The sequence below is a fragment of the Meles meles genome, chromosome 5 (assembly GCF_922984935.1).
Source record: "Meles meles chromosome 5, mMelMel3.1 paternal haplotype, whole genome shotgun sequence".
NCBI lineage: Eukaryota > Metazoa > Chordata > Mammalia > Carnivora > Mustelidae > Meles > Meles meles.
Window position 1 is genome coordinate 80837217 of NC_060070.1, and position 26977 is coordinate 80864193.

The following is a 26977-nucleotide window of genomic DNA, read 5'->3' on the forward strand; positions in this document are numbered from 1 at the left end:
TTTTTTCCATTAGACATTCTTTCCTGCTTTGTTGAAGATTAGTTGATTGTATACTTGGGGGTTCATTTCTGGGTTCTGTATTCTGTTCCTTTGAACTTTATGTTTGATTTTGTGTCAGTAACATACTGTCTTGATGATTACAGTTTTGTAATATATAGCTTGAAGTCTGGAATTGTGATACCTCTGCTTTGTTTTTCTTTTTCAGGATTACTTTGGCCATTTGGGATCGTGTAGTTCATATAAATTTTAGGGTTGTTTGTTCTAGCTCTGAAAAATGCTATTTGTATTTTGTCAGGGATTACATTAAAAGTGTAGATTGCTAATGGTAGTATAGACATTTTAACAATATTTGTTCTTCCAATCCATGAGAATGGAATGTTTTTCCATTTCTTTGCGCCCTCTTTAATTTCTTTCATAAGTGTTCTATAGTTCTTAAAGTACAGATCTTTTCTCTTTTTGGTGAAGTATATTCCTCAGTATCTTACGGTTTTTGGTGCAGTTGTAAATGGGATCAATTCCTTGATTTCTCGTTCTGCTTCATTGTTGGTGGATAGAAATGCAATAGATTTCTGTATGTTGATTTTTATATCCTACAACTTTGCTGAATTTGTGTATCTGTTTAGCAATTTTTTGGTAGTCTTTTGGGTTTTCTACATAGAGTATCATGTTGTCTGTGAATAATGAAAGTTTGACTTCTTCCTTGCTGGTCTGGATGCCTTTTTTTTTTTTTTTTAAGATTTTATTTATTTATTTGACAGACAGAAATTACAAGTAGGCAGAGAGGCAGACAGAGAGAGAGAAGAGGAAGCAGTCTCCCTGCTGAGCAGAGAGCCTGATGCGGGGCTCTATCCCAGGACCCTGGGATCATGACCTGAGCTGAAGGCAGAGGCTTTAACCCACTGAGCCACCCAGGCGCCCCGTGGATGCCTTTTATTTCTTTTTGTTGTCTTATTGCTGAGGCTAGGACTTCTAGTACTATGATAAATAACAATGGTAAAAGTGGACATCCCTGTCTTGTTCCTGACAGTAGAAGAAAAGCTCTCCGTTTTTTTCCCATTGAGGATGATATTAGCTGTGGGTCTTTTGTACGTTGCCTTCATGATGTTGAGGTATGTTCCCTCTAAAACTACTTTGTTGAGGGCTTTTATCAAGAATGGATTATGTATTTTGTCAAATGCTTTTTCTGCCTCTATTGAGAGGATCATATGGCTCTTTTATTAATGTGGTGTATCATGTTGATATGATATTGAATCACCCCTGCAGCCCAGGAATAGATTGTACTTGATCGTGGTGAATAAACCTTTTAATGTACTGTTAGATTTGATTTGCTAGTATCTTGTTGAGAATTTTTACATCTGTGTTCATCAGGAATATTGGCCTATAATTCTTTTTAGTGGGGTCTTTGTCTGATTTTGGAATCAAGGTAATGTTCTCATTGAATAAGTTTGGAAGTTTTCCTTCCTTTCTACTTTTTGGAACAGTTTGAGAAGAATAGACATTAACCTTTTTTTTTTTTTTTGATTTATTTTATTTTTTTTTAAATTAAATTAAATTTAATTTAATTTAAATTAATTTTTTCAGTGTTCCAAGATTCATTGTTTATGCACCACACCCAATGCTCCATGCAATACGTGCCCTCTTTAATACCAACCACCAGGCTCACCCAACCCTGCACCCCATCCCTTCCAAAACCCTCAGTTTGTTTCTCAAAGTCCACAATCTCCTATGGTTCATCTTCCCCTCTGATTTCCCTCAACTCACTTCTCCTCTCCAACTCCCAGTGTCCTCTGTGTTATTTCTAATGTTCCACAAGTAAGTGAAATCATATAATAATTAATCTCTCTGCTTGACTTATTTCACTCAGCATAATCTCCTCTAGTCCCATCCATGTTGATACAAAAATTTAGTATTCATCCTTTCTGATGGAGGCATAATATTCCATTGTATATATGGACCACATCTTCTTCATCCATTTGTCTCTTGAAGGGCATCTTGGCTCTTTCCACAGTTTGGTGACTGTGGTCATTACTGCTATGAACATTGGGGTACAGATGGCCCTTCTTTTCACCACATCTGTATCTTTGGGGTAAATACCAGTAGTGCAATTGTAGGGTAGCTTTTTTTTTTTAATTTCTTAAGGAATCTCCACACTGTTTTCCAAAGTGGCTGCACCAACTTACATTCTCATCAACAGTGTAGGAGGGTTCCCCTTTCTCCATATCCTCTCCAACACAGGTTGTTTACTGTTTTGTTTATTTTGGACATTCTAACTGGTGTAAGGTGGTATCTCCATGTGGTTTTCATTTGACTCTCCCTGATGGCTAATGATGATGAACATTTTTTCATGTGCCTGTTAGCCATTTGTATGTCTTCTTTGGAGAAGTGTCTGTTCATGTCTTCTGCCCATTTTTTGATATGATTATCTGATTTTTGGGTGTTGAGTTTGAGGAGTTCTTTATAGATCTTGGATATCAGCACTTTGTCTGTAGTGTCACTTGCAGTGTCTTCTCCCATTCCATGGGTTCCCTCTTTGTTTTGTTGATTGTTTCCTTTGCTGTGCAGAAGGTTTTGATCTTGATAAAGTCCCCAGAGTTCATTTTTGCTTGTTTCCTTTGCCTTTGGAGACATGTCTTGAAAGAAGTTGCTGTGGCTGATGTTGAAGAGATTACTGCCTATCTTCTCCTTTGGATTTTGATAGATTCCTGCCTCACGTTGAGGTCTTTTATCCATTTTGAGTTTATCTTTATGTATGGTGTAAGAGAATGGTCAAGTTTCATTCTTCTATACATAGCTGTCCAATTTTCCCAGCACCATTTATTGAAGAGACTTTTTTCCACCGTATATTTTTTCCCGTTTTGTCAAAGATTAGTTGACCATAGAGTAACAGGTCTATATCTTGACTCTCTACTCTGTTCCACTGGTCTATGTGTCTGTTTTTGTGCCAGTACCATGCTGTTTTGGTGATCACTGTTTAGTAGTAAAGCTTGAAATCAGGCAACGTGATGCCCCAGTTTTCTTTTTGTTTTTCAACATTTCTTTAGCAATTCAGGTTTTCTTCCAGTTCCATACAAATTTTAGGATTGTTCCAGCTCTATGAAAAATGCCAGTGGAATTTTGATCGGGATGCCATGGAAAGTATAGATTGCTCTAGGCAATATAGACATTTTAACAATGTTTATTCTTCTGATCCTTGAGCATGGAGTGCTTTTCCATCTTTTTGTGTCTTCTTCCATTTCTTTCATGAATGTTCTGTAGTTCCTCGAGTATAGATCCTTTACCTCTTTGGTTAGGTTTATTCCAAGGTATCTTATAGTTCTCGGTGCTATAGTAAATGGAATTGATTCTCTAATTTCCCTTTCTATGTTTTCATTGTTAGTGTATAAGAAAGCAACTGATTTCTGTACATTGATTTTGTATCCTGCCACATTACTGTATTGCTGTATGAGTTCTAGTAGTTTGGGAGTGGAGTCTTTTGGGTCTTCCATATAAAGTATCATGTCATCTGTGAAGAGAGAGAGCTTGACTTCTTCTTTGCCAATTTGAATACCTTTTATTTCTTTTTCTTGTCTGATTGCTGTTGCTAGGACTTCTAGCGCTATGTTGAATAGTAGTGGCTAGAGCGGGCATCCTTCCTGTGTTCCTGATCTTAAGAGAAAGGCTGTCAGCTTTTACCCATTGAGAATGATATTCATTTAGGGTTTTTCATAGATTTTATGATGTTGAGGAATGTTTCCTCTATCCCTATACTTTGAAGCATTTTTATCAGGAACAGATGCTGTATCTTGTCAAATGCTTTTTCTGCATCAATTGAGAGGACCATGTGGTTCTTCTCTCTTCTTGTTGATTTATTCTATCACATTGATTGATTTGCAATTTTTTTAAAATTTTATTTATTCATTTATTTTTATTTATTTGTTTCACAGAGATCACAAATAGGCAGAGAGGCAGGCGGGGGGCGGGCAGGAAACAGGCTCCCTGCTGAGCAGAGAGCCCAACGCGGGGCTTGATCCCAGGACCCTGGGATCAGGACCTGAGCCGAAGACAGTGGCTTTAACCCACTGAGCCACCCAGGCGCCCCTGATTTGCAATGTTGAACCACCCTTGCATCCCAGGGATTAATCCCACCTGGTCATGGTGGATAATCTTTTTAATGTAGTGTTGGATCCTATTAGCTAGGATCTTGTTGAGAATCTTAGCATCCATATTCATCAGGAATATTGGCCTGAAATTCTCCTTTTTGATGGGATCTTTGCCTGGTTTAGGGATCAGTATAATGTTGACTTCATAGAAAGAGTCTGGAAGTTTTCCCTCTGTCTCTATTTTTTGAAACAGCTTCAGGAGAATAGCTATTATTTCTTCTTTGAATGTTTGGTAGAATTCTCCAGGGAATCTGTCATGTCCTGGGCTCTTGTTTTTTGGGAGGTTTTTGATCACTGCTTCAATATCGTTACTAGATATTGGTCAATTCAGTTGTCAATTTCTTCCTGATTCAGTTTTAGAAGTTTATAGGTTTCTAGGAATGCATCCATTTCGTCTAGTTTGCTCAACTTGTTGGCATATAGGTATTGATAATAATTTCTGATAATTGTTTCTATTTCTTTGGTGTTAGTCGTGATCTCTCCCCTTTCATTCATAATTTTATTAATTTGGGTCCTCTGTCTTTTCTTTTTGGATTAGTTTGGCCAGTGGTTTATCAATCTTATTGACTCTTTTAAAAAACCAGTTTCTAGTTTTGTTGATATGTTCTAGTATATCTCTAGTTTCTATCTCATTGATCTTTGCTCTAATCTTGATTTTTCCCTTCTTGAGCATGGGGTTGGTTTAATTTGTTGTTGATTTTCCAGTTCTTTAAGGTGTAAAGAAGGTAGTATATTCTGGATTTTTAAATTTTTTTGAGTGAGGCTTGGATGACTATGTATTTCCCCCTCAGGACAGCCTTTGCTGTATCCCATTGGTTTTGGACTGGTGTGTCTTCATTCTCATTGATTTCCACGAATTGTTTAAGTTCTTCTTTGATTTCCTGGTTGATCCAAACATTCTTAAGCAGGATGTTCTTTAGCTTCCAAGTGTTTGAATTCCTTCCAAACTTTTTGTTGTGGTTGAGTTCCAGTTTCAAAGCATTGTGGTCTGAGAATATGCAGGGAATAACTTCAGTCTTTTGGTAGCATTTGAGCCCTGATTTTTGACCCAGTCTGTGGTGTGTTCTGGGAAAAGTTCCATGTGTGCTCCAGAAGAATGGAGTATTCTATTGTTTTAGGGTGGAATGTTCTGTATATATCTATGAGGTCCATCTGGTCCAATGTGTAATTCAAAGCTCTTGTTTCTTTATTGATTTTCTGCTTGGATGATCTGTTTATTACTGAAAGTAGTGTGTTACGATCCCCTACTATTATTGTATTCATAGCAATACAACTCTTCACCTTGATTAACAGTTGTCTTATGTAGTTGGCTGCTTCCATATTGGGGGAATAAATATTTACAATTGTTAGATCTACTTGGTGGATAGACATTTAAGAATGATGTAGTGTCCTTCTTTATTTCTGACTACAGTCTTTAGTTTGGAAATCTAATTTATCTGATAAGAGAATCACTACCCCAGCTTTCTTTTGAGGCCCGTTGGCAGGAAAAAATCCTTCTCCATTCCTTTACTTCCAGTCTGGATGTATCATTAGGTTCCAAATGGGTCTCTTATAGACAACCTATGGACAGGTCTTGTCGTTTTATCCAATATGCAACCCTGTATCATTTTATGGGAGTGTTTAGGCTGTTCACGTTCAGAGTGATTATTGAAAGATATGTTTTTATTGACAATGTTGCCTGTGAAGTCCTTGTTTCTATAGATTGTCTCTGTAAATTTCTGTTCTGTGTCACTCTTGGGTTCTTTCTTCTTTTATAGAATCCCCCTTAATATTTTTATAGTGCCGGCTTGGTGGTCACATACTCCTTTAAACCTTACTGGTCTTGGAAGCTCTTTATCTCTCCATTCATTTTGAATGTCAACCTTGCTGAATAAAGTATTCTTGGCTGCATGTTCTTCTCAATTATTGCCCTAAAAATGTCTTGCCAGCTCTTTCTGGTTTGCCAGTTTCTGTGGACAGGTATGATATTCTGATAGACTTTCCTCTTTATATAAGAATTCTCTTCCCCTAGCTGCCCTCAGAAGCTCTTGTTTAAAATTATGATTTGTCAGTTTCACAATTAAGTATCTTGAGTTCTCTCTAGATTCATTGATCTTGGGTGCTGTTCTTTCTGCCTCTAGGACACAAACGCTTATTCTAGTCCCCAGACTGGGAAATTTTTCATCCAGAATTTGTTCAACTATATCTTCTAATCTTCTCTCTTTCTCCATCCCCTCAAGGTTCTCAATAATTCTGATGTTGGAAAGTTTCATGGAGTCTTTTATTTCCCTAATTCTGTTTTTATCTGTCTAAGCTGTTTCTTCCATGCCTCTTCCTGATTTTTTTCTCTATCAGTTTGTCTTCTAGATCACTAATTCTATCTTCTGTCTTGGTTACCCTAGCTGTTAGAGTATTTAGATTAGATTGGATCTCATTGATAGCATTTTTAACTTCTGCCTGGGTGGCTTTCACTTGTGCCCTTAGAAATTCTATGTTGTCACTAATGGTTTTCTCCAACCTAGCCATTGCCTGGATAATTGTTACCCTGAATTCCCTTTCCAACATACTGTTCATGTCCATATCCAATAGTTCTGTTGGAGAGGGCACAGTCTTTGAATTTTTCCTCTGTTGGGTGTTCCTCCTCCTGGTCATTTTGGTGAGAGGTCCTTGAGGGGATGTATAGCTGAATATATCAAACACAATTCAGGCAAGGTGCATGCTTTGAAGCAACTGGAAGTCACCACCAAAAAGAACGAAAAAAGGGACGCCTGCGTGGCTCAGTTGGTTAAGTGGCTGCCTTCGTCTCAGGTCATGATCCCAGCGTCCTGGAATCGAGTCCTGCATCGGGCTCCTTGCTTAGCAGGGAGCCTGCTTCTCCCTCTGCCTCTGCCTGCCACTCTGCCTGCCACTCTGTCTGCCTGTGCTCGCTCGCTCTCTCTCCCTCTTTCTCTGACAAATAAATAAATAAAATCTTAAAAAAAAAAAAACAACAACAAAAAAGAGAGATAAAGAGAGAAAATGAAAAAAAGAGAGAAGGGGAAAAAAAAAAGAAACAAATGAGAAAACCCAGCCAGAATGAGCCCCAAAGGTAAGATTTAAAAGGTATATATAAAACAAAAACGGATAAACAAAAAGACCAAAAAAAGTAAATGACAGGAAAAAAAAAAAAGAGCAGCCAAAAGAACCCCAAGAATAAGATTTATATAATAACAGGACAAAAACAAATACACAGAAACACTGACAGAAGAAAGAGATGGCAGTGTGGTTATAAATCCTCGATGTCAGTGAGAAAGGTTATTTTGATTCTTCCTGGGTGTATCTTGATATCTTTGTTAAAGGACTTAACTTTCTAGAGATAAAGGGAGATTAAAACTGGTTTATATAGAGAGTTAGTATTGAATAGTGAAAAAGGACTACCTTGAAGCTTATATCTACATGTATTTTTTTAAAAAAGCAAAAATAAAGAAAAAGAAAAACACAGTTATATGTATGAAAAAAGTTCAAGTTAAAAGGTTATTATGGAATATGTTGTATTAAACCTCTAGTTGTAATGGTAAGTAGGTTAAGGAAATTAAAAGAACAAGAATTGTGAGAATGAATTAAAAAAATGTATTTATGAAATATACAGGTTTTAGTGTAATACCAGGAGCTTAATATATTGTTTTCCCCTGATGTTGTGGTTTTAGTTTTATGGGAACCCTCTGGTGGTTGTCCTATTGTTCTTTTGACTTGCCTTCTGGGGGAGGGGCCTGCCCCTTGTTTTTCAGTCAGTCTTGTTTGGGTTGAGTCGTCCTGCCCCCTATCTAGGGTCTGGGCACTGTGGAAACTGGTTTTTCAGCTTTTGTTCTTTGGAGACTTCTGTTTTTTTTGGCAGCTTTTTGTGGCTTTTTGGAGGTTTAGTGGAAAGCAAACTGCACCCAGCCTCTGTCTCAGAGAAGCCTCAGTCTGCTCCCCTCTGGGTGATCTAGAACACACAGACTCCCCCTCTGCAAACTCCACTGAGCCGTGCAACCTCCCAGAGGTGGTACGGGCCCACAGCCACTGTCTCAGAGGTCACCCTAAGCGCTCACTTGTCTCTGCACCCTCATGCCACTAAAACTGCGAGAGATAGTGGTCCACGGAGCTCACTTCCAGTGGCTGCCTTTGCCGGGACTGCTGTCTGGGGACCAAGGCCATGCTGCTGGGTGTGCTCAGTCACCCAGGTCACAGAAGGCTGCCGTCGCTGAGGGATGCTGACTAGAGATTGTGCCAAGTTCCTTCAGGCAGAGACTGGGAGTGTCCAGACCCTCAGCTGGTACTAGAGATCATTGGCTAGTGCCTGCACAGAGCTCTCTCAGGCACAGGCAGGGAGTGGGTCAGACCCAGATTGCACAGAGCGCAAAAGGGTGTGGTTCTAGAGAGTGCCCACCAGACTGCCTTATGCGTGGGAGGAAATGCACCCAGCCAAGCAGTGGTGCAAGCAGTTCACAGCCAGGGTATTAGGGACCAGGAACTGGAGGCTCCGCTGCACTCTCTGGCATGGGTGGTAACCAGTGGTGGCTGTCCTGAGTCTGTGGGTTTAGGCCCATGCCTGTGACCACCTGATTCCACCATTTGCTCCTTAAGATCTTTTGCTCTTTTTGAGTGCTTTCAACCAAACTCCAAGTTAATAATAGTCCCCAACCACATGGCATTTTCCTGTTGGGGTATTACTTTCCAATGGGTTGCTTCTGGTGGCTCCCTCCCCCTTATTCTTATCCTCCAATATCAGTCCAAGCATTCCCGCTCTGCTTTACCTCTCCACTGGTGTCTTCTGCCCTGTAGAGATCCGGAAGTGTATAATCCTACATCTCAGGCTGATTACATGCATGTTCAGAGTGTTCTGGTAGATATTTAGCTCACTGTAGGGGACTGGTTGAAACAGGGTCTCCTACTTCTCTGCCATCTTGCCCCTTCTAAGTTTTATTTATTTTAGAGAGAGAGAGAGAGTGTGCACATGCAGTGGGGAGAAGCAATGGGAGAGGGAGAGAAAGAATCTCAAGCAGACTCCCCGCTGAGAGTGAAGCTCTGCATGGGGCTTGATCTCATGACTCCAAGATCATGATCTGAGCTGAAACCAAGATTCCGACATTCATCCGACTGTCATTTCATTGTTAATTCTTATTTAAATGGCTGGAAAAATTTCCCTGGGGAGCTATCTGGTCATGGACTTTTTTTTGTTGGCAGATTTTTTTTTTTTTTTATTACTGATTCAGTTTCTTTGCTAGTTATAGGTCTGTTCAAATTTTCTATTTCTGTTTCAGTTTTGGTAATTTGTATGTTTCTAGGAATTTGTCCATTTCTTCCAGATTGCCCAATTTTTTAGGCATTTGATTTTTCATAATCTCTTTTTAAAATTTTTATTATTTTTTATATTTTTAAAAATCTTAAAGATTTTTATTTATTTGACAGAGAGAGATCACAAGTAGGCAGAGCAGCAGGCAGAGAAAGAGGGAAGTGGGCTCCCTGCTGAGCAAAGAGCCCTGCTGGGCTCGATCCCAGTACCCTGAGATCATGACCTGAACTGAAGGTGGAGGCTTAACCCACTGAGCCACCCAGGCACCCCTATAATATTCTCTTAATAATTGTTTTCTATGGTGTTGGTTGTGAGTTCTCCTTTGTGATTTTATTTACTTGGGTTCTTTCTCTTCTTTTACATAAGTTGGCTCTGAAAACTGAGTTTTTTCGTTCCATCATCAGAGGTTCACCAATTTTATTATTTCTTTTGAAGAACCACCTCTTAGTTTCATTGATCTTTTCTACTGTTTTTGTTTGTTTGTTTCTATTTTGTTTATTCCTGTTCTAATCATCATTATTTCCCTTCTTGTGCTGGCTTCAGGCTTTATTTGCTGTTTCTTTTCTAGCTCCTTTAGGTGCAATGTTAAGTTGTGTATTTGAGACTTTCCTTACTTTTTGAGGTGCACTTATATTGTTATATACTTCCCTGTTAGGTCTGTCTTTGCTGTATCCCAAGGTTATGGATTGTCATGTTTTCATCTGTATTTTTTAATTTCATTTTTAATTTCCTGGTTAAAACATTCATTCTTTAATGGGATGTTCCTTAACCTCTATGTATTTGTGGTTTTTCCAAATTTTTTCTTGTGGTCAACTTCACATTTTATAGCATTGTGGCTAGAAGGGATTCATCTCAATCTTTTTTTTTTTTTCTTGCTAAGGCCTGATTTGTGACTTTGTATGTGGTCTATTTTGGAGAATGTTCCATGTGTACTGGAAAAGAATGTATTCTGTTGCTTTAGATTGAAATGTTTTGAATATATATGTTAAGTCCATCTGGTCCAGTGTGTCATTCGAAGCCATTATTTCCTTGTTGATTTTCTGCTTAGATGATCTATTCATTGCTGAAGTGGGGTATTAAAGTCTCCTACTATTACTGTTTCTTTATATTTGTCATTAATTGATTTATATATTTGGGTACTCCCAAGTTGGGGACATAAATATTTACAGTTATTAGATCTTTTTGTTTGATAGACCCCTTTATTATGATATAGTGCCCTTCTTCATCTCTTGTTACAGTCTTTGGTTTAAAAATCTAGTTTTTCTGATATAATTATGGCTACTCTGACTTTCTTTTTTTTTTTTTTAAAGATTTTATTTATTTATTTGTCAGAGAGAGAGACAGAGAGAGAAAGATCACAAGTAGGCAGAGGCAGAGGGAGAAGCAGGCTCCCTGCCGAGCAAGGAGCCCGATATGGGACTTGATCCCAGGACGCTAGGATCATGACCTGAGCCGAAGGCAGACGCTTAACCAACTGAGCCACCCAGGCGTCCCTACTCTGACTTTCTTTTGATGTCCATCAGTGTGATAGATATTTCTTCATCCACTCACTTTCATTCTAGAGGTATCTTTAGCTCTAAAATGAATCTCTTACTAGGCAACATGCAGGTGGATCTTGTTTTTTTTTGTTTGTTTTGTTTTTTGTTTTTGTTTTTGTTTTTTATCCATACTGACATGCTGTGTCTTTTGATGGGAGCATTTGTTACATTTACATTGAGTGATTTTTGATAGATATGCATTTAGTGTTATTACAATACCTGTAAAGTTGTTGTGTCTGTATATTTTCTTTTCTTTCAGGCCTTCTTGCCTTTTGTTTTTCTTTCCCTCTCAAAGAATCCCCTTTAATATTTCTTGGGGGGCTGATTTAATGTTCATGAGCTCCTTTAGTTTTTGTTTATCTGGGAAACTCTACCTCTCCTTTGATTCTGAGTGACAGCCTTGCTGGATAAAAATATTCTTTGCTGCAATTTTTCCCCATTCAGCACACTGAATATATCATGCCACTTTCTTCTGGCCTGCCAGGTTTCTGTGGAGTGGTCCACTCTAACCTGATTTGTCTTTGTAGATTAGGGATTTCTATTCCTTTGCTGCCTTCAGGATTCTTTCCTTATCTGTGTATGTTGCAAATTTTACTACATATATCTTGATGTTGGCAGGCTTTTGTTGATTTTGATTGGAGTTCTCTGTGCCTCCTTGATTTGGGTGTCTGTTTCTTTCCCCAGATTTAGGGTAGTTTTCAGCTATAATTTGCTCAAATAAACCTGCCTCCTTTTCCTTTTTCCCTCTCTTACTCTTCTAGGACTCTTATGATATGTTTGTTATTATGCTTTATGTAACCACTGAATTCCCTAAGACTACATTTATGATCCAATATTTTTCTTTACCTCTTCTCTTCAGGTTCATTATTTTCCATAATTCTGTCTTCTATATCACTTAGTTATTCTTCTGCTTCTTCCATAATTGTGTTCATTACATACATTTTGTTTCATCTTGGTTATAGCATTTTTTATTTCAGCCTGACTCATTTTTAGGTCTTTTATATTTGTAGTAGTAAGGGTTTCTCTGTTTTTGTTTGTTTGTTTGTTTGTTTGTTTTTTTCTGTGCTTTCCTCAAGCCCAGCTGGTATCCTCATGACTGTTGTTTTAAATTCTGGTTCAGGCCTATTATTTATACCTATTTTGATTAGCTCCCTGCCCATGACCTTTTCTTGTTCTTTGTTTTGGGATGAATTCCTCCATCTTGGTATTTTTGTCTAGGTCTCTGTCGTTTGCATGTTAGAAAAGCTGTGCATGGTCCTATTTCCACTAGATCTAAAGGTTTGTATCACTCTATGATCAGTAGACTTGGTGCATGCAGGGTGTTTGTGGTGGTCTTCTGGGGGAGGGGCCTGTTGTTGCTCTGGCTCTCAATTATACTTGCTGTATTAAAAAGGCCCTTGCAGAGCCCAGGGGGGCAGGGTGTGGTATAAGCTGCTCAAACCTCAACTGTGTATACTGTGCCCCTTGCTGAAGTCCTTCTATGCTGATGGGAGGGGTGAAAAATGGTGTCAGCCTGCTCTTGTTTCTAGACAGGGAGTTCATGCACCACTCTTCGGGAAGGCCTCACAGGAGAGCAGACAATCTCCTCTCTGTCTACCTGTGTCCAAGCCAGCAGCCTAGTGCTCCTGTGATTTATCTCAGGCTTGCAGCTGGGTTTTCAAAACTCCAAATTTTAGGAACCCGGCACTGGTCCACTGGGGGAGGGTCTTACAGAGCTGTGGCTAGTACTGGTTTGTCCCAGAAAGCAGTTGCACAACAGTGTAGGGGTTTGGAGTTTATGGTAAAGTGTAGCAAAAAGCCCACATCCAGATTAGCTGTCTTTAGCAGGCATCTCTGCTCATATGCTAATGAACAGGGTAGCTCAATAGCACCTAAGGCTGGGCTGTTTCGTCCCCTGAGACAGTGTCACCTCTCCCAAATGTACTTCAAGAAGGGGAACTCTCTCCCAACATGACTCAGGGGATCCTCAGAGCATGCCATCAACTCCAGGGCCTCTAACATGCTTCTCTACAGGAGCACTGCTGTGCCCCCCAGGTTATCCTGGCAGTGGTATGGACTTCTGAAACTTCAGATTTTCGGCTTCACTGTTTATAAAAACTTGGGAGAATCAGCCCCTCTTAGTTTCCCACTCAATATTTTTGGGAAAGTGTTTTTGTGCAGTCCCCTGTGTGCTGCTTTCTCTCTGTCTCTCTCTATCCTCTCTCTCATCTCTCCGCGATCACGGCTCCCTCCTCTCTGCAGCACCCACAATTATTTTCTTCCCCAAATCACATCACCACACCTCCTACCTTCCACAATGTGGCCTCTTTTCTCCGTCTAGTTGTGCAGTCTATTCTCTCAGTCCTCAGATTGATTTCCTGGGTGTTCAGAATGACTTGATAATTATCTAGCTGTGTTTGAGGGATGAAGGAAGTATAAGGTCTTCCTACTATTCCATGATTTTAACTCTTTTGCTATTGTTGACTCTTAAAGGCACCTGCCAAACATTTTTTTTTCCTATGGATGCTATTGAATAGGTAAAACATGCAATTGTATCAAAATTCAAAAACAATAAAAGATATTTAGTGAGAAGTATGTTCCTCTCCAGTTGCTCAGATCTCCTTCCCTTCCCAAAGGCTAACAATTCTTTTTTTTTTTTAATTAATTTATTTTTTTAAAGCTAACAATTCTCAACAATTGTTTTGTCCTTGGAGAGAGAGGCTCTGTAAAAACATATATGTATTTAGGGACACCTAGGCGACTCAGTCAATTAAGCATCTGACTCTTAATTTTGTCTCAGATCATGTCTTAGAGTCATGGGATGGAGCTGCACATTGGGCTCGAAGCTTAATATTCTTTCTCCCTCTTCCTCTGCCCAGCCACCTGCTATTGTACACATCCTCTCTCTTAAAATAAATTAAATCTTTTTAAAGAAAAAACCCAAAAACAAAAACAAAAAAACCCCTCCAAATACATATTTGTATATATTCATATGCTTTTTCACTTTTGTTCAAATGCTACAGCTGTATACAATGTTTTGTGCCTTTCCTTCACTTAATATACTTTGGAGATAATTCTTTTTCTAAACATATATAGTTGCTTTGTTCTAATATCTGCATAGTATAACACTATAAAAATCTACTCCAAACATTTGAACTTCATGCTATGAATGGATGCTTAAAATTTTTTATTTGCTCTTATGACTACTCTTATAAGTATGACTTTATGCTCATGTTTGAGTATAACTCTAAGGTGAATAAGGAAATGCAAGATTACAAAGTTGGCTTCTTCTTGGACCTCCTGTTTCCTCAGATGCCAGCTTTCAGAGAAATTGTCCCTAACCCCTTAATCTATCATAACCATCTGGTATTGCCTTCACATCATCTTTTTAATATACTTTTTTATCATAGAATTTTTAAATATATAAAAGGTAGAAGGAGCGATGATGTAATGAAAGTTTCGTGTATCTTATTTTTATCAATTATCGGTATTTTCCAATCTTGTTTTATCTCTCTTCTGCTCCCATACACACATTTTTTTCGTAAGTATTTTAAAGCAAATTCCAGATATATCATTTTACCTATGAAAATTCAGTATGGGGAAGAGAAAAGATGACAGAGGAATAGGTTACCTTATTTCAACCAGTCCTCTGAATTGAGCTGGATATCTACCAGACCATTCTGAATACCCACGAAATCTGCCTTACATGTAAGAAGATATATCAGGATCTCTACAAACAGAATATCTCCAGTGATTGGTCTTGAGGTATGAAGCAGGGAGCCGTGATTCTGTGGGCAGATATCAGAAGATAAATGGAAGGGGGTGGAACCTCCATGATCTTGCACCAGGAAAGCAAAAGCCTCTGGCACTGTGGACCAGGCACAGACTCTCAGACTGGTAGTAGTGGGGAAAGGACTTTAGAGCACCCTCTAGACTGAAATTTGGAGCATGCATGTAAACTGGGGGCAGCTTGTGGTTTTAGAACCACAAAGAAAAGAGGTGTGCCAGGCCCTGGGAGTGAGGGCTTGGAGTGCTGTTCCCAGGACACACAACCCAGGATGCTGCAGTATTTAGCAGCATAGACAGAAACAAAGACAGTGTGGCCTTGAGGGCTCTCTGGAGAACAGACTGGGATCTCTCTGTTCTGAGACGGAGGTTTGGATATGGTCGCTTCTGCTCTGACTCTTTTAAGAGATGGGCAGAGCTGCCAGGTAAAGCCACCAGAGGGAAGGAGCCCCCCAAAACTGGTTTTCACTGAGTTCATCCCCCTACACAGGGGGAAGGGCAGCTTATACCCAAACAGGGTTGCCTGGGTAACAGCATGACAGGCGCCTCCCCCAGAAGACAGGCTGGAAGAACAAGAGGCTGACAACCTTAAGGTCCCTATAAAAACGGTTTATCTTGATCAGGTTGTGGTCAGTAATTTGGACTCTGTACATTTCCTCAACCACCCCTCAACAGAATGACTAAGAGGAGGAACCCCCAACAAAGGAAGGATTCAGAGACTGTGGCTTCTGCCACAGACCTAATAGATATGGATATAACCAAGATGTCAGAAATAGACTTCAGAATAGCAATTATCAAGATGATGTCTAGGCTTGAGAAAAATATTAATGACAATATAGAATCTCTAAGAGCACAAATGAGATCTAATCGGGCTGAAGTTAAAAATGCTATGAATGAAATGCAGTCTAAACTGGATACTCTTGACTGCCAGGGTAAGTTAGGCAGAAGAATGAATTAGTGAGCTAGAGGATAAGATGATAGAAGAGAGGGAAACTGAAGCAACATGGGAGAAACAAATTAAAACCCAAGGAATCAAACTGAGAGAGATTAGTGACTCAATGAAATGTTCCAATATCAGAATTATTGGGATACCTGAGAGGGTGGAGAGAGAGAAAGGTCTAGAAGACATATTTGAGCAAATCATAGCTGAGAACTTCCCTAATCTGGGGAAGGAAACAAGCATTTGTGTCCAAGAGGCAGAGAGGACCCTCCCAAGATCAATGAGATGAGGCTGACGCCATGGCATATAATAGTACAGTGTGTAAATGTTAGATCCAAAGAAACAATATTGAAAGTGGAGAGAGGGAGGAGATTTCTTTTTTCTCTTTCCTTTTAAGTTATTTATTTGAGATAAGCAAGAGTGAGAGAGAGAGAGAGAGAGAGAGAGGGAGAGAGAGAGCACAAGAAGGGGGAGCAGCAGAGGGAGAGGGAGAAGCAAGCTCTCCACTGAGGAGGGAGGCTGATATGGTGCTTGGTTCTTTGACTGCAGGATCTTAACCTGAGCTGAGGGCAGACGCTTAACTGACTGAGCCACTTAGGCACCCCAGGAGATATCTTATGCACGAGGGAGGAGTATCAGAATAACATCAGACTTGTCCACAGAGACCTAGCAAGCCAGAAAAGATAGTAAGACATATTTAGGATACTAAGTGAAAAAAACATGCAGCTAAGGATACTTTATCCAGCAAGGCTGTCATTCAGAATGGGTGGAGAGACAAGGAGCTTCCAAGACCAGCAGAAACTGAAAGAATATGTGACCACCAAGCTGTCCCTGCAAGAAATGTTAAGGCGGGTGGGGGGGAGGGGGATTCTATAAAAGGAGAAAGAACACAAGAGTGATATAGAACAGAAATTTACAGAGACAATCTATAGAAACAAGAATTTCACAGGCAACAGGATGACAATAAAATTGTATCTTTCAATAATCACTCTTAACCTGAATGACCTAAACACTCCCATGAAATAGCACAGGGTTGCAGCTTGGATAAAAAGATGTGACCCATATATATATGCTGTCTATAAGAGATTCATTTTAAGTTTAAAGATGTATCCTGACTGAAAGTGAAGGGAGGGAGAACCATTTTTCATGCCAGTAGACGTCAAAAGAAAGTTGGGGTAGCAGTTCTCATATCAGACAAATTAGATTTTAAGCTAAAGATTGTAGTTAGAGACACAGAAGGACACTTTATCATTCTTAAAGGGTCTGTCCAACAAGATGATCTAACAATTGTAAATATCTATGCCCCCAACATGGGAGCAGCCAACTACATAAGCCAACTGTTAACCAAAATAAAGAGATCTATTGATAATAATACATTAATAGTAGGAAACCTCAAGGCTCCACTCTCAGCAACAGATAGATTATCTAAGCAGAAAATCAACAAAGAAACAAGAGCGTTGTTTGAATGACACATTGGACCAGATGGACCTCATAGATATATACAGAACATTCCACCCTAAAACAACAGAATACTCATTCTTCAGGAGTGCACATAAAACTTTCTCCAGAATAGATCACATGCATGGTCACAAATCAGGTCTCAAACAATACCAAGAGATTGAGATTATTCCCTGCATGTTCTCAGACCACAATTCTTTGAAACTGGAACTCAATCACAAGAAAAGTTTGGAGCGAATTCAAACACTTGGAAGCTAAAAACCATCCTGCTTAAGAATGTTGAAATCGGGGGCACCTGGGTGGCTCAGTGGGTTAAAGCCTCTGCCTTCAGCTCAGGTCACAATCCCAGGGTCCTGGGATCGAGCCCCACATCGGGTTCTTTGCTCCACAGGGAGCCTGCTTCCTCCTCTCTCTCTGCCTGCCTCTCTGCCTAGTTGTGGTTTCTCTCTGTCAAATAAATAAAATATTTAAAAAAAATGTTGAAATCAGAGAAGAACTTAAATAATTCATGGAAACCAATCAAAATGAAACATTAGTCCAAAACCTGTGGGATACTGCAAAGGCAGTCCTTAGGGGGACATACATAGTCATCCAAGCCTCACTCGAAAAAATTGACAAATCCAGAATACACAAATTAACTTTATACTTTAAAGAACTAGAGTAATGGGAATGCCTGGGTGGCTCAGCCAGTTAAACTGCTGCCTTCGGCTGAGGTCATGATCTCAGGGTCCTGGGATCGAGTCCTACATCAGGCTCCTTGCTCAGTGGGGAGCCTGCCTCTGCCTGCTTGTGAGCGTGCTCACTCTCTCTCTCTCTGACAAATAAAGAAATAAATAAAATCTTCCAAAAAAAAAAAAAAAAAAAACTAGAGTAAGAACAACAAATAAAGTCTAAGCCATGCAGGAGAAGGGAAATAAGATTAGAACAGGGATCAATGAATTAGAAACCAGAAATACAGTAGAACAGATCAATGGAACTAGAAGCTGGTTCTTTGAAAGAATTAATAAGATCAATAAACCACTGATCAAACTTATCCAAAAGAAAAGAGAAAGGACCCAAATTAAGAGAATTATGAATGAAGGGGGAGAGATCACGACTAACACCAATGAAGTAAAAACAGTTATCAGAAGTTGTTATCAACAGCTATATGCCAATAAGTTAAACAAACAAAGAAATGGATATGTTCCTGGAAACCTATAAACTGCCAAGACTGAAACAGGAAGAAATTGACTACCTGAATAGACCAATAACCAGTAACAAGATTGAAACAGGGATCAAAAACCTTCCAAAAAACAAAAGTCCAAGACCTGATGAGTTCCCTGGGGAAGTCTACCAAACATTCAAAGAGGAAGTAGTACTTATTCTCCTGAAGTTATTTCAAAAAATAGAAAGAGAAAGGAAACTTCCAGACTCTTTCTATGAGGCCAGCATTACCTTGATCCCCAAACCAGGCAAAGACCCCATCAAAAAGGAGAATTTCAGTTCAATATTCCTGATGAATATGGATGCCAAGATTCTCAACAAGATCCTAGCTAATAGGGTCCAACATTAATAGGATTATCCACCATTACCAGGTGGGATTGATCCCTGGGATGCAAGGGTGGTTCAGCATTGCAAATCAATCAATGTGATAGAACAAATCAATAAGAGAAGAGAGAAGTACCACATGGTCCTCTCAATTGATGCAGAAAAAGCATTTGATGAAATACAGCATCCTTTGCTGATTAAAACTCTTCAGAGTGTAGGGATAGAGGGAACATTCCTCAATTTCATAAAATCCATCTATGAAAAACCCTCAGTGAATATCATTCTCAATGGGTAAAAGCTGACAGCCTTTCCCTCAAGATCAGGAACACAGCAAGAATGCCCACTCTAGCCACTACTGTTCAACATAATGCTAGAAGTCCTAGCAATATCAATCAGACAATAATAAGAAATTAAAAGTATTCAAATTGTCAAAGAAGAAGTCAAACTCACTCTCTTCGAAGATGACATGATACTTTATGTGGAAAATCCAAAAGACTTAGCCCCAATTCACTAGAACTCCTACAACACTAATGTGGCAGGATACAAAATTAATGCACAGAAATCAGTTGCTTTCTTATACAATAGCAATGTAACTGTAGAAAGAGAAATTAGAGAATCAATTCCATTTACAGTAGCTGCAAAAACCATAAGATACCTGGGAATAAACCTATCCAAAGAGCTAATGGAGCTATACCTTAAGAACTACAGAACACTCCTGAAAGGAATCAAAGAAGACACAAAAAGATGGGAAAACTTTCGATGTTCATGGATCAGAAAAATAAATATTGTTAAAATGTCTGTGCTGCCCAAAGCAGTTTATACTTTCAACACCATCTCCATCAAAATACCAAAGGCATTTTTCAAGGTGTAGGAACAAACAATCCTAAAATTTGTATGGAACTAGAATAAGACCCTGAATTTCCAAGGAATGTTGAAAAAGAAAAACAAAGCTGGGGGCATCCTGTTGCCTGATTTGAAGCTATATTACAAATCTATGATCACCAAGACAGCAGGGTACTGGCAGAAAAGCAGACACATGGACTAATGGAACAGAGAGACCATATATGGACTCTCCACTCTTGGGACAAAACAGGGAAAAATATCCAAGGAAAAAAGACAGTCTGTTCCATAAGTGGTGGTGGGAACATTGGTCAGCTACATACAGAAGAATGAAATGCAGCCATTCTCTTAAACCATGCACAAAGATAAAACTCAAAATGGATGAAAGACCTTGGTGTGAGACAGGTATCCATCAGAATCCTAGAGGAGAACATAGGCAATAAACTCTTCGACATTGGCCACAGCAACTTCTTTGAAGACACATCTCCAAAGACAAGTGAAACAAAAGTGAAAATGAACTTTTGGGGCTTCCTCAAGATAAAAAGCTTCTGCACAGCAAAGGAAACAGTCAACAAAACTAAAGAGGCAATCCATGGAATGGGAGAAGATATTTGCAAATGACACTACAGAAGAGGGCTGGTATCCAAGATCTATAAGGAACTTCTCAAATTCCACACCTAAAAAAAACCAAATAACCTGGTCAAAAAATGGACAGAAGACATGAACAGACACTTCCACCAGAGAAGACATGTAAATGGTTAACAGACACATGCAAAGATGTTCATCATCATTAGCCATCAGGGAAATGCAAATCAAAACCACATTCAGATACCACCTTGTACCAGTAAGAATGGCAAAAATTGACAAGGTAAGAAACAAATGTTGGAGAGGTTCTGGAGAAAGGGGAACCCTCTTACACTATGGGTTCAAATGCAAGTTGGTGCAGTCCCTTTGGAAAACTGTGAAGTTTCCTCAAAAAATTAAAAACAGAGCTACCCTATGACCCAGCAATTGCAATAACGGGTATTTACCCCAAAGAATCAGACATAGTACAAAGAAGGGGCACATGCACCCCAAAGTTCATAGCAGCAATGTCCACAATAGCCAAACTGTGGAAGGAACCAAGATACCCTTCAACAGGTGAATGGATAAAGAATATGTGATACATATATACAATGGAATATTACTCAGCCATCAGGAAGGATGAATACCCAACATTTGCATCAACAGATGGAACTAGAGAAGATTATGCTAAGTGAAATAAGTCAAAGAGAGGAAAACAATTATCATATGGTAAGGAATCACATGGAGGACATTAGGAGAAGGAAGGGAAAACTGAAGGGAGGGGGGATTAGAGGGAGAGAAGACCCATGAAAGACTATGGACTTCAGGAAACAAACTGAGGATTTTAGAGGGGAGGGTGGTGGCACGATGGGTTAGCCCATTGATGGATATTAAGGAGGGCATGTATTGCGTGGAGCACTGGGTGGTATATCCAAACAATGAATTATGGAACACTACAGCAAAAACTAATGATGTACTACTGTATGGTGACTAACATAATAAAATTTTTAAAAAAGAAAATTCAGTATGTATCTCTAACATATAAGACATGTTTCTAAAAAAACAAAAAATTTTACCACTTTGTCATTGTTATAGCTAACTTAACACCATATTCCTGATCTCCTCTAGTACCTGTCCCATATTTTCCTGTGCGACTCAAAAATATACTTTACAGTTTTTGCTTGAATCACAGTCAGAACCAAATCTTCACATTTGCTTAATATTTTGCTTTTAGGGGTGCCTGGGTGGGTCAGTGGTTGAAGCCTCTGCCTTCGGCTCGGGTCGTGATCTCAGGGTCCTGGGATCAAGGCCTGCATCAGACTCTCTGCTCAGCCTGGAGCCTGCTTCCCCCACCCTCTCTGCCTGGCTACTTGTGGGGTCTCTCTCTCTCTCTGTCAAATAAATAAGATCTTTAAAAAATATATCTTGCTTTTAACTTATAAGTTACCTTACCCGTTTTTCACAATTTTTTCCCCCTAAAGAAATGTTATATGAGATGTGATTTTTCAAATTCTGTATTTGGTTGACTGTTTCCTCCTTGAGGTCATCTTTTAAAATATTTCTGTGATTTTTGTATTTCTTGTAAACTGATAGTGTAATGTGTAGTAATTGGTTAATTTCAGGTTCCGTTTTTTTGGCAAGAATATTTCATAGATTGTTCAGTATATGTCCTCTTTGATCACAATAGGAGCCACATGATTTCCACCTGTCTCTCTTACCACTGTTGAGAGACAGGTGGAAATCATGCATATTTCGGGAGAGATCAGTGTGTTTTGGTGTTCTCAGCTTTATCTGACAATTACAAAGTTAGCCATTGACATTTCACCTAGTGAACATTTCCTGGTTTGGTAGCAAATGATTCTGTTATTCCTTATGTAATTAATTGCTGATTAAAAAAATGGTGACAATTAGGAGCGCCTGGGTGGCTCAGTGGGTTACAAGCCACTGCCTTCAGCTCAGGTTACAATCCCAGGGTTCTGGGATTGAGCCCCACATCAGGCTCTCTGCTCCATGGGGAGCCTGCTTTCTCCTCTCTCTCTGCCTGCTTGTGATCTCTGTCTGTCAAATAAATAAATAAAATCTTTAAAAAAAATGGTGACAATTTGCAGTTTTTATGGATTTGCTAATGTTCCCTATCTAATTTTTAAATTAGCTGTTGAGAACTTGCTATTCCTGGATTTAGATAATTTTTTTTAAAAGATTTTATTTATTTGACAGACAGAGATCACAAGTAGGCAGAGAGAGAGAGAGGAGGAAGCAGGCCGTGCCCAGCAGGGAGCCCGATGTGAGGCTCGATCCCAGGACCCTGGAATCATGACCTGAGCCGAAGGCAGAATCTTTAACCTATTGAGCCACCCAGGCGCCCTGGATTTAGATAATTTTTTAAGAAAAACTGGACTAGAAGTTACCCATGGTCTTCAAATAATATTCCGATGAAAAAAACTTTTGAAGTATGTTAATAATCAAAATGATTACAAATGTATTTGAAGTAATTGTGATCTTTGTCATAAAGTTTGTGTTCTCATGTGTAGGTATTATTTTGAGACACCAAGAAAGCTTTTAGAATAGATTTTATAAAATCTGTTTTTATTGTTCCTTTTTATATAGGTTATTAAGTGTGGTATGCTGTGATCTAGACACTCTTCTTCTACTAGAGTCTCAGTATCAAGTATCTGAAGTGTTACTAAATGCTCAAGAAGAAAATATCTTAGAGACCTCTGAAAGTCACAGGTAAAAACAAAAAAGAAAACCAAAAAAACTGTTAAGACAATATTATTAACAATAATTTTCTTTACAGATGCTCTGTTAAGGCAGTGATTTTTGTATATGTAGTTTCATGTCTTTCCCCTATCTGAATTCAATAGATTTAAAAAACTGAGTAAAAAGCAATGAAAATACAAATGTCACCATTCTAAAGATTATGATAGGTGTTTGTTTCGAGGATTGAACAGTACTGCTTTCTGAGTTTTTGTTTCATTTAGCATTTTTTTTAAGACCTGATTTTATTGATGGTTCCATGAAGTTCTATCACCTTTAAATTCAGGCTGGAGTGTAAGTTGACTCATTAAACAAAATGATTTTGTGTCCATTACAGAGTTACTCTTTACCCCATTCTCTTAATTATGTTAGTTCATATTCATAATTTCTGATTATTGAAAAACAAGGTTATGGTAATATCTTGATTTTTTTTTTCTATTTTACTTGTCATTACCTCAGTTTGGCTGACATTTATTGAATATGCATTCAATAACTGGTACTGTTTTCATGTCTGTAATTAAAAAAAAAATTGTTCTTCCATTCTAGCTCAATTTTAGAAGAATATAGAAGCCCAGGAACATTATTGGATTCTCTAGATTTGATACAGAAGGGTGATATTAACAGCTGCAGGAAGTGTGGAATGTGCTCAAAAGCAACATTTAGATTTTGAGTTTAAGGCAATGGGTCTAGAACCCAAGGAAACCTTTACTTAAAAAGTGAAAAGTCATTGTGGAAATAATGTGGGTCTTAATTCCGTTTCTTTAAATGCAGTAACATTTGACAAGAAAATATTATTTTATAGTATCATTTATCTCATTTTAGTAGTTATATCTCCATCAGTTTTTTGCTTTCTGACAAAGAAAGCTATAAGATAAGGAGAATTTAGCTCTTTCTAAGTGATGCATAGTTAATCATTTTCTACACTTTTCTATAGAAAATTTTATTTTTTCTTTACATTCCACTGATTTGATTTTGGAATTAAGTCATATTCAATTAAGATAATAAAATTGATATGTGTGTTTTTCAGGAATTTCATAATTGATGGCTTATCAGTAGAGAGGAATCATGTTCTTGTTAGAATAAATTTTATTGGTGGGCCTATGGAACGAATTTTGCCTCCAAGGGTACTAGAGAAGGTGAGTAGGGTAAAGAGGAATCTTTGTTAGTAGAGAAGCTGTACGCTACAATTAAACACTTTGAAATGAAAGTAGTATTCTTTGTGATGCAGGATAGGCTATTATTTCATTAAAAAGTTGTCATTTTTGTGTCTGTGATGTTTACTTTTGATGTCTTTGTTTTTCATGATACCTAATTTTTATTAGATGAATGTATTTTTTGTATTTAATTAGCAAGATTGAGTACTTCTCCTTCCATCAATACTCATAGACATTGGCTTTCTCTTGAAGGGACTTTTTTTTTAATTAAGTACATTTTTGTTCTGTTAGCCTGGGAAAGATGAGATAGAAATGATTGACAATACAAGATAAACAGTTTGGTTTTTTGAATTTGTTTCCTATTTCAATATAGGAAATACAGGTTTCTTTTGAAGACTTTAATTTCTCTTTCATGGAAAAAAAATAGTTAGGCTGTCATTATCAGTCCTAGTTGCTAGAACAAGTTACCATGTATTTGTCTTCAGGGCTTGTTTAATGCCATTTCTATTACATTTCATTTTAGTTATTATCCTTTGGAGTATTGAATTATAATTGTCACATAGCTTTTGGTTAGTTAGGCTACAATTCTAGTGTCTATGAAACAGTAACCATTTTAGTGTTTCAGAAAGCCTTAAAATTCAGTATTTTATAATATTTCCTAAAGTCATTTGTCTTCTTTTTTAGGGTGATGATCCATATCCTTGGCCCATGTTTTCTTCATATCCTTTACCAAACTGCTATCTCTCAGAAGTTACAAGAAATGCTCATCTAAAACAGGGTGAGATATTTACCATCAACTGCCATGTTATTTTAGTGCTTTTATGGTTATAATTTGTAAAAAAGAAAAAGCATCGTTATGGGAGATTAATACTATTTTTCATAAGCTTGCATATGTGGATATATTTATGCCTATTTCTGTGTAAATTTCTTACTAAATTATTTGTATGCTACTGAATAATTCTTATCAGAACCTTTTCTGGTTTAAACAAAGGAATTATGATTTTTGATGAGTTCTAGATACATAGGACTTTATTCAGCAGAGTAATATTTTTTGGTATCTGCATGCCGTACGTTAGTTCTGTGTCCTCAAGACTGGTCTATTTATATAAATTATATAAATATAATAAAAGTTCAGGTGTCTGCCTTAGAGGAGTTCATGAACTTTTGGAGAATACATACAATTAAATAATTGTATGATAGTGCATTATGACAGAAACTAAATAGTCAAATGTGTAGCCTGCTAGGACACCTTCCAAAGAAATCAGTGTTTAATGCAAGGCGTGAAATATGTGTTTTTTGGGTAATGTAAGAGCATTTTTGACTGAGGAAAACAGCAGAGAGGATTGAAAGGAACAAATTATATTCAGAGAACTGTGAGTAGTTCAGGATGTTTGAGATTTGGTGTCAGGGCAAGAGAAACCAGAGGTAAGACAGCTGGTAATTCAAGTTCAACCATAAGGCCAGCGTAGCTGAAGACTCTTGTGAGAGCAATGAAAATTCTAGCCATTTTTAGATTAGAGAATTCCAAGATGAAATATGAAGATATAAGATCAAACTACTCATTAATTTGAGAAGTTAAATCTTATGTCAGTGTGATCTTCAATATTCTCAAAGTTGTGCTAGAAAAAAAGATTCATTTAACATAGGTTAATATTTTATGGAGTGATTGTCGATAAAATGGTTTTCATGTGTCTTTCACTTTTCCCTACATTTACTTGCTTTCGAACAATTAAGAGAAGCCATTCATTGATATGTATTGTTTTTATTTCTATCCAGTGTTCGAGATATATATTACCTTTTTCACAGATGCATAGAAGCAAAAATTTTGCTTGTTGCTTTGTTTTTTTCATTTCTGTCTACTTAAGAGTTTAGGAAAAGAGAAAAAGAACATAAAGGAGCTTTTTAACTTTTTTTTTTTTTAAGATTTTATTTATTTGAGAGAGAGAGCATGAGAACATGAGCAGGGGAAGAGGCAGAGGGGGAGAGAGAAGCAGACCCCTTGCTGAGCAGGGGATTACCAACATCATTCTCTCATCCCAGGACCCCAGGATCATGACCTAAGCTGAAGACAGATGCTTAACTGGCTGAGCCACCCAAGTGTCCCTAAAGTTTTTAATATTTGTCTTTATAATGTACTAAAAATTTTGTCTTTGTTTTCTTCTTGTGCAACCTAAACTATTGATTTCAGAGATGTGTGAGTGGTAGGAAGTATTTTTCAATAAGGAACTCTTGAGAGAATACCACTTTGAACACTTTACCCCACTGACTCAACATCTTTCAGTTAACCCAAGCCTTTCTCAGTCACTCTCATGCTTTCCTTTCCTTCTTTCAGTTTTCTTAATGCCTTTATATTTTGTTGTTGTTGTAGGTTTCATCATTTATTTGCCCTCTCGTAATTACCAGGTGCTTCACTAGGCTTTGGAGATAAAATGTGCATTAAGTCATGGTCCATTCTTGGTACCCCAGCTCTTTTCCTGATCTTTTCCTTATTACAATGAAGCATTGCTATCTTTGCTAAGTTTCACTTGGTAACAAATATTAATTTTTTGAACAAGTTCATTATCAATTTCATTATGTGACTGTCATATTTGATAATTTGGTTTTTCAGAATAGTTCAATTTAAAAAAAGTGTCCCTTATATTTTTAAACAGAACAAGGAAGACAAAGATAAGAAAAATAAAGTTAAATGGACACTTCTCTGAAAGAAGATGTATCATCAATTCCTAGGAAGTGGTGCTCAAGGAATATAGTTTTACTCCTTGCTCTACTCTTGTGAGTGATTTAGAAAAGGGAGTAATAATAATATCTCTGACTAGCCCAGAAGATAACTGCAGAATGGTCATTAACTGGAAGTGGGCCCATTGTACTGCCGGGCAGTCATACACGGTGTTCCTGGGTCCATTTTCTCCCACTCTCCTAGATGACCATTTTAAAATCTCTTCAAACCTTCACTTCATCCCTGTCCATCCTGTCCAATGATAATTTTGTTTTCCAGGTTATGG

The 26977-nt window shown here is 38.1% G+C and overlaps 1 protein-coding gene across 5 annotated transcripts in view; it reads left to right on the forward strand.

Annotated features, from left to right (window-relative positions):
- The window catches only part of TBC1D32 (TBC1 domain family member 32), a 229233-nt gene that overhangs the window by 128589 nt on the left and 73667 nt on the right, over positions 1-26977 (forward strand). For all 5 annotated transcript variants that reach the window (XM_046005958.1, XM_046005963.1, XM_046005961.1 and 2 more), the window contains 3 exons: positions 22672-22794; positions 23849-23957; positions 24660-24753. In XM_046005958.1, the coding sequence (XP_045861914.1) occupies positions 22672-22794; positions 23849-23957; positions 24660-24753 (326 nt within the window). The remainder of the gene's footprint in view (positions 1-22671; positions 22795-23848; positions 23958-24659; positions 24754-26977) is intronic.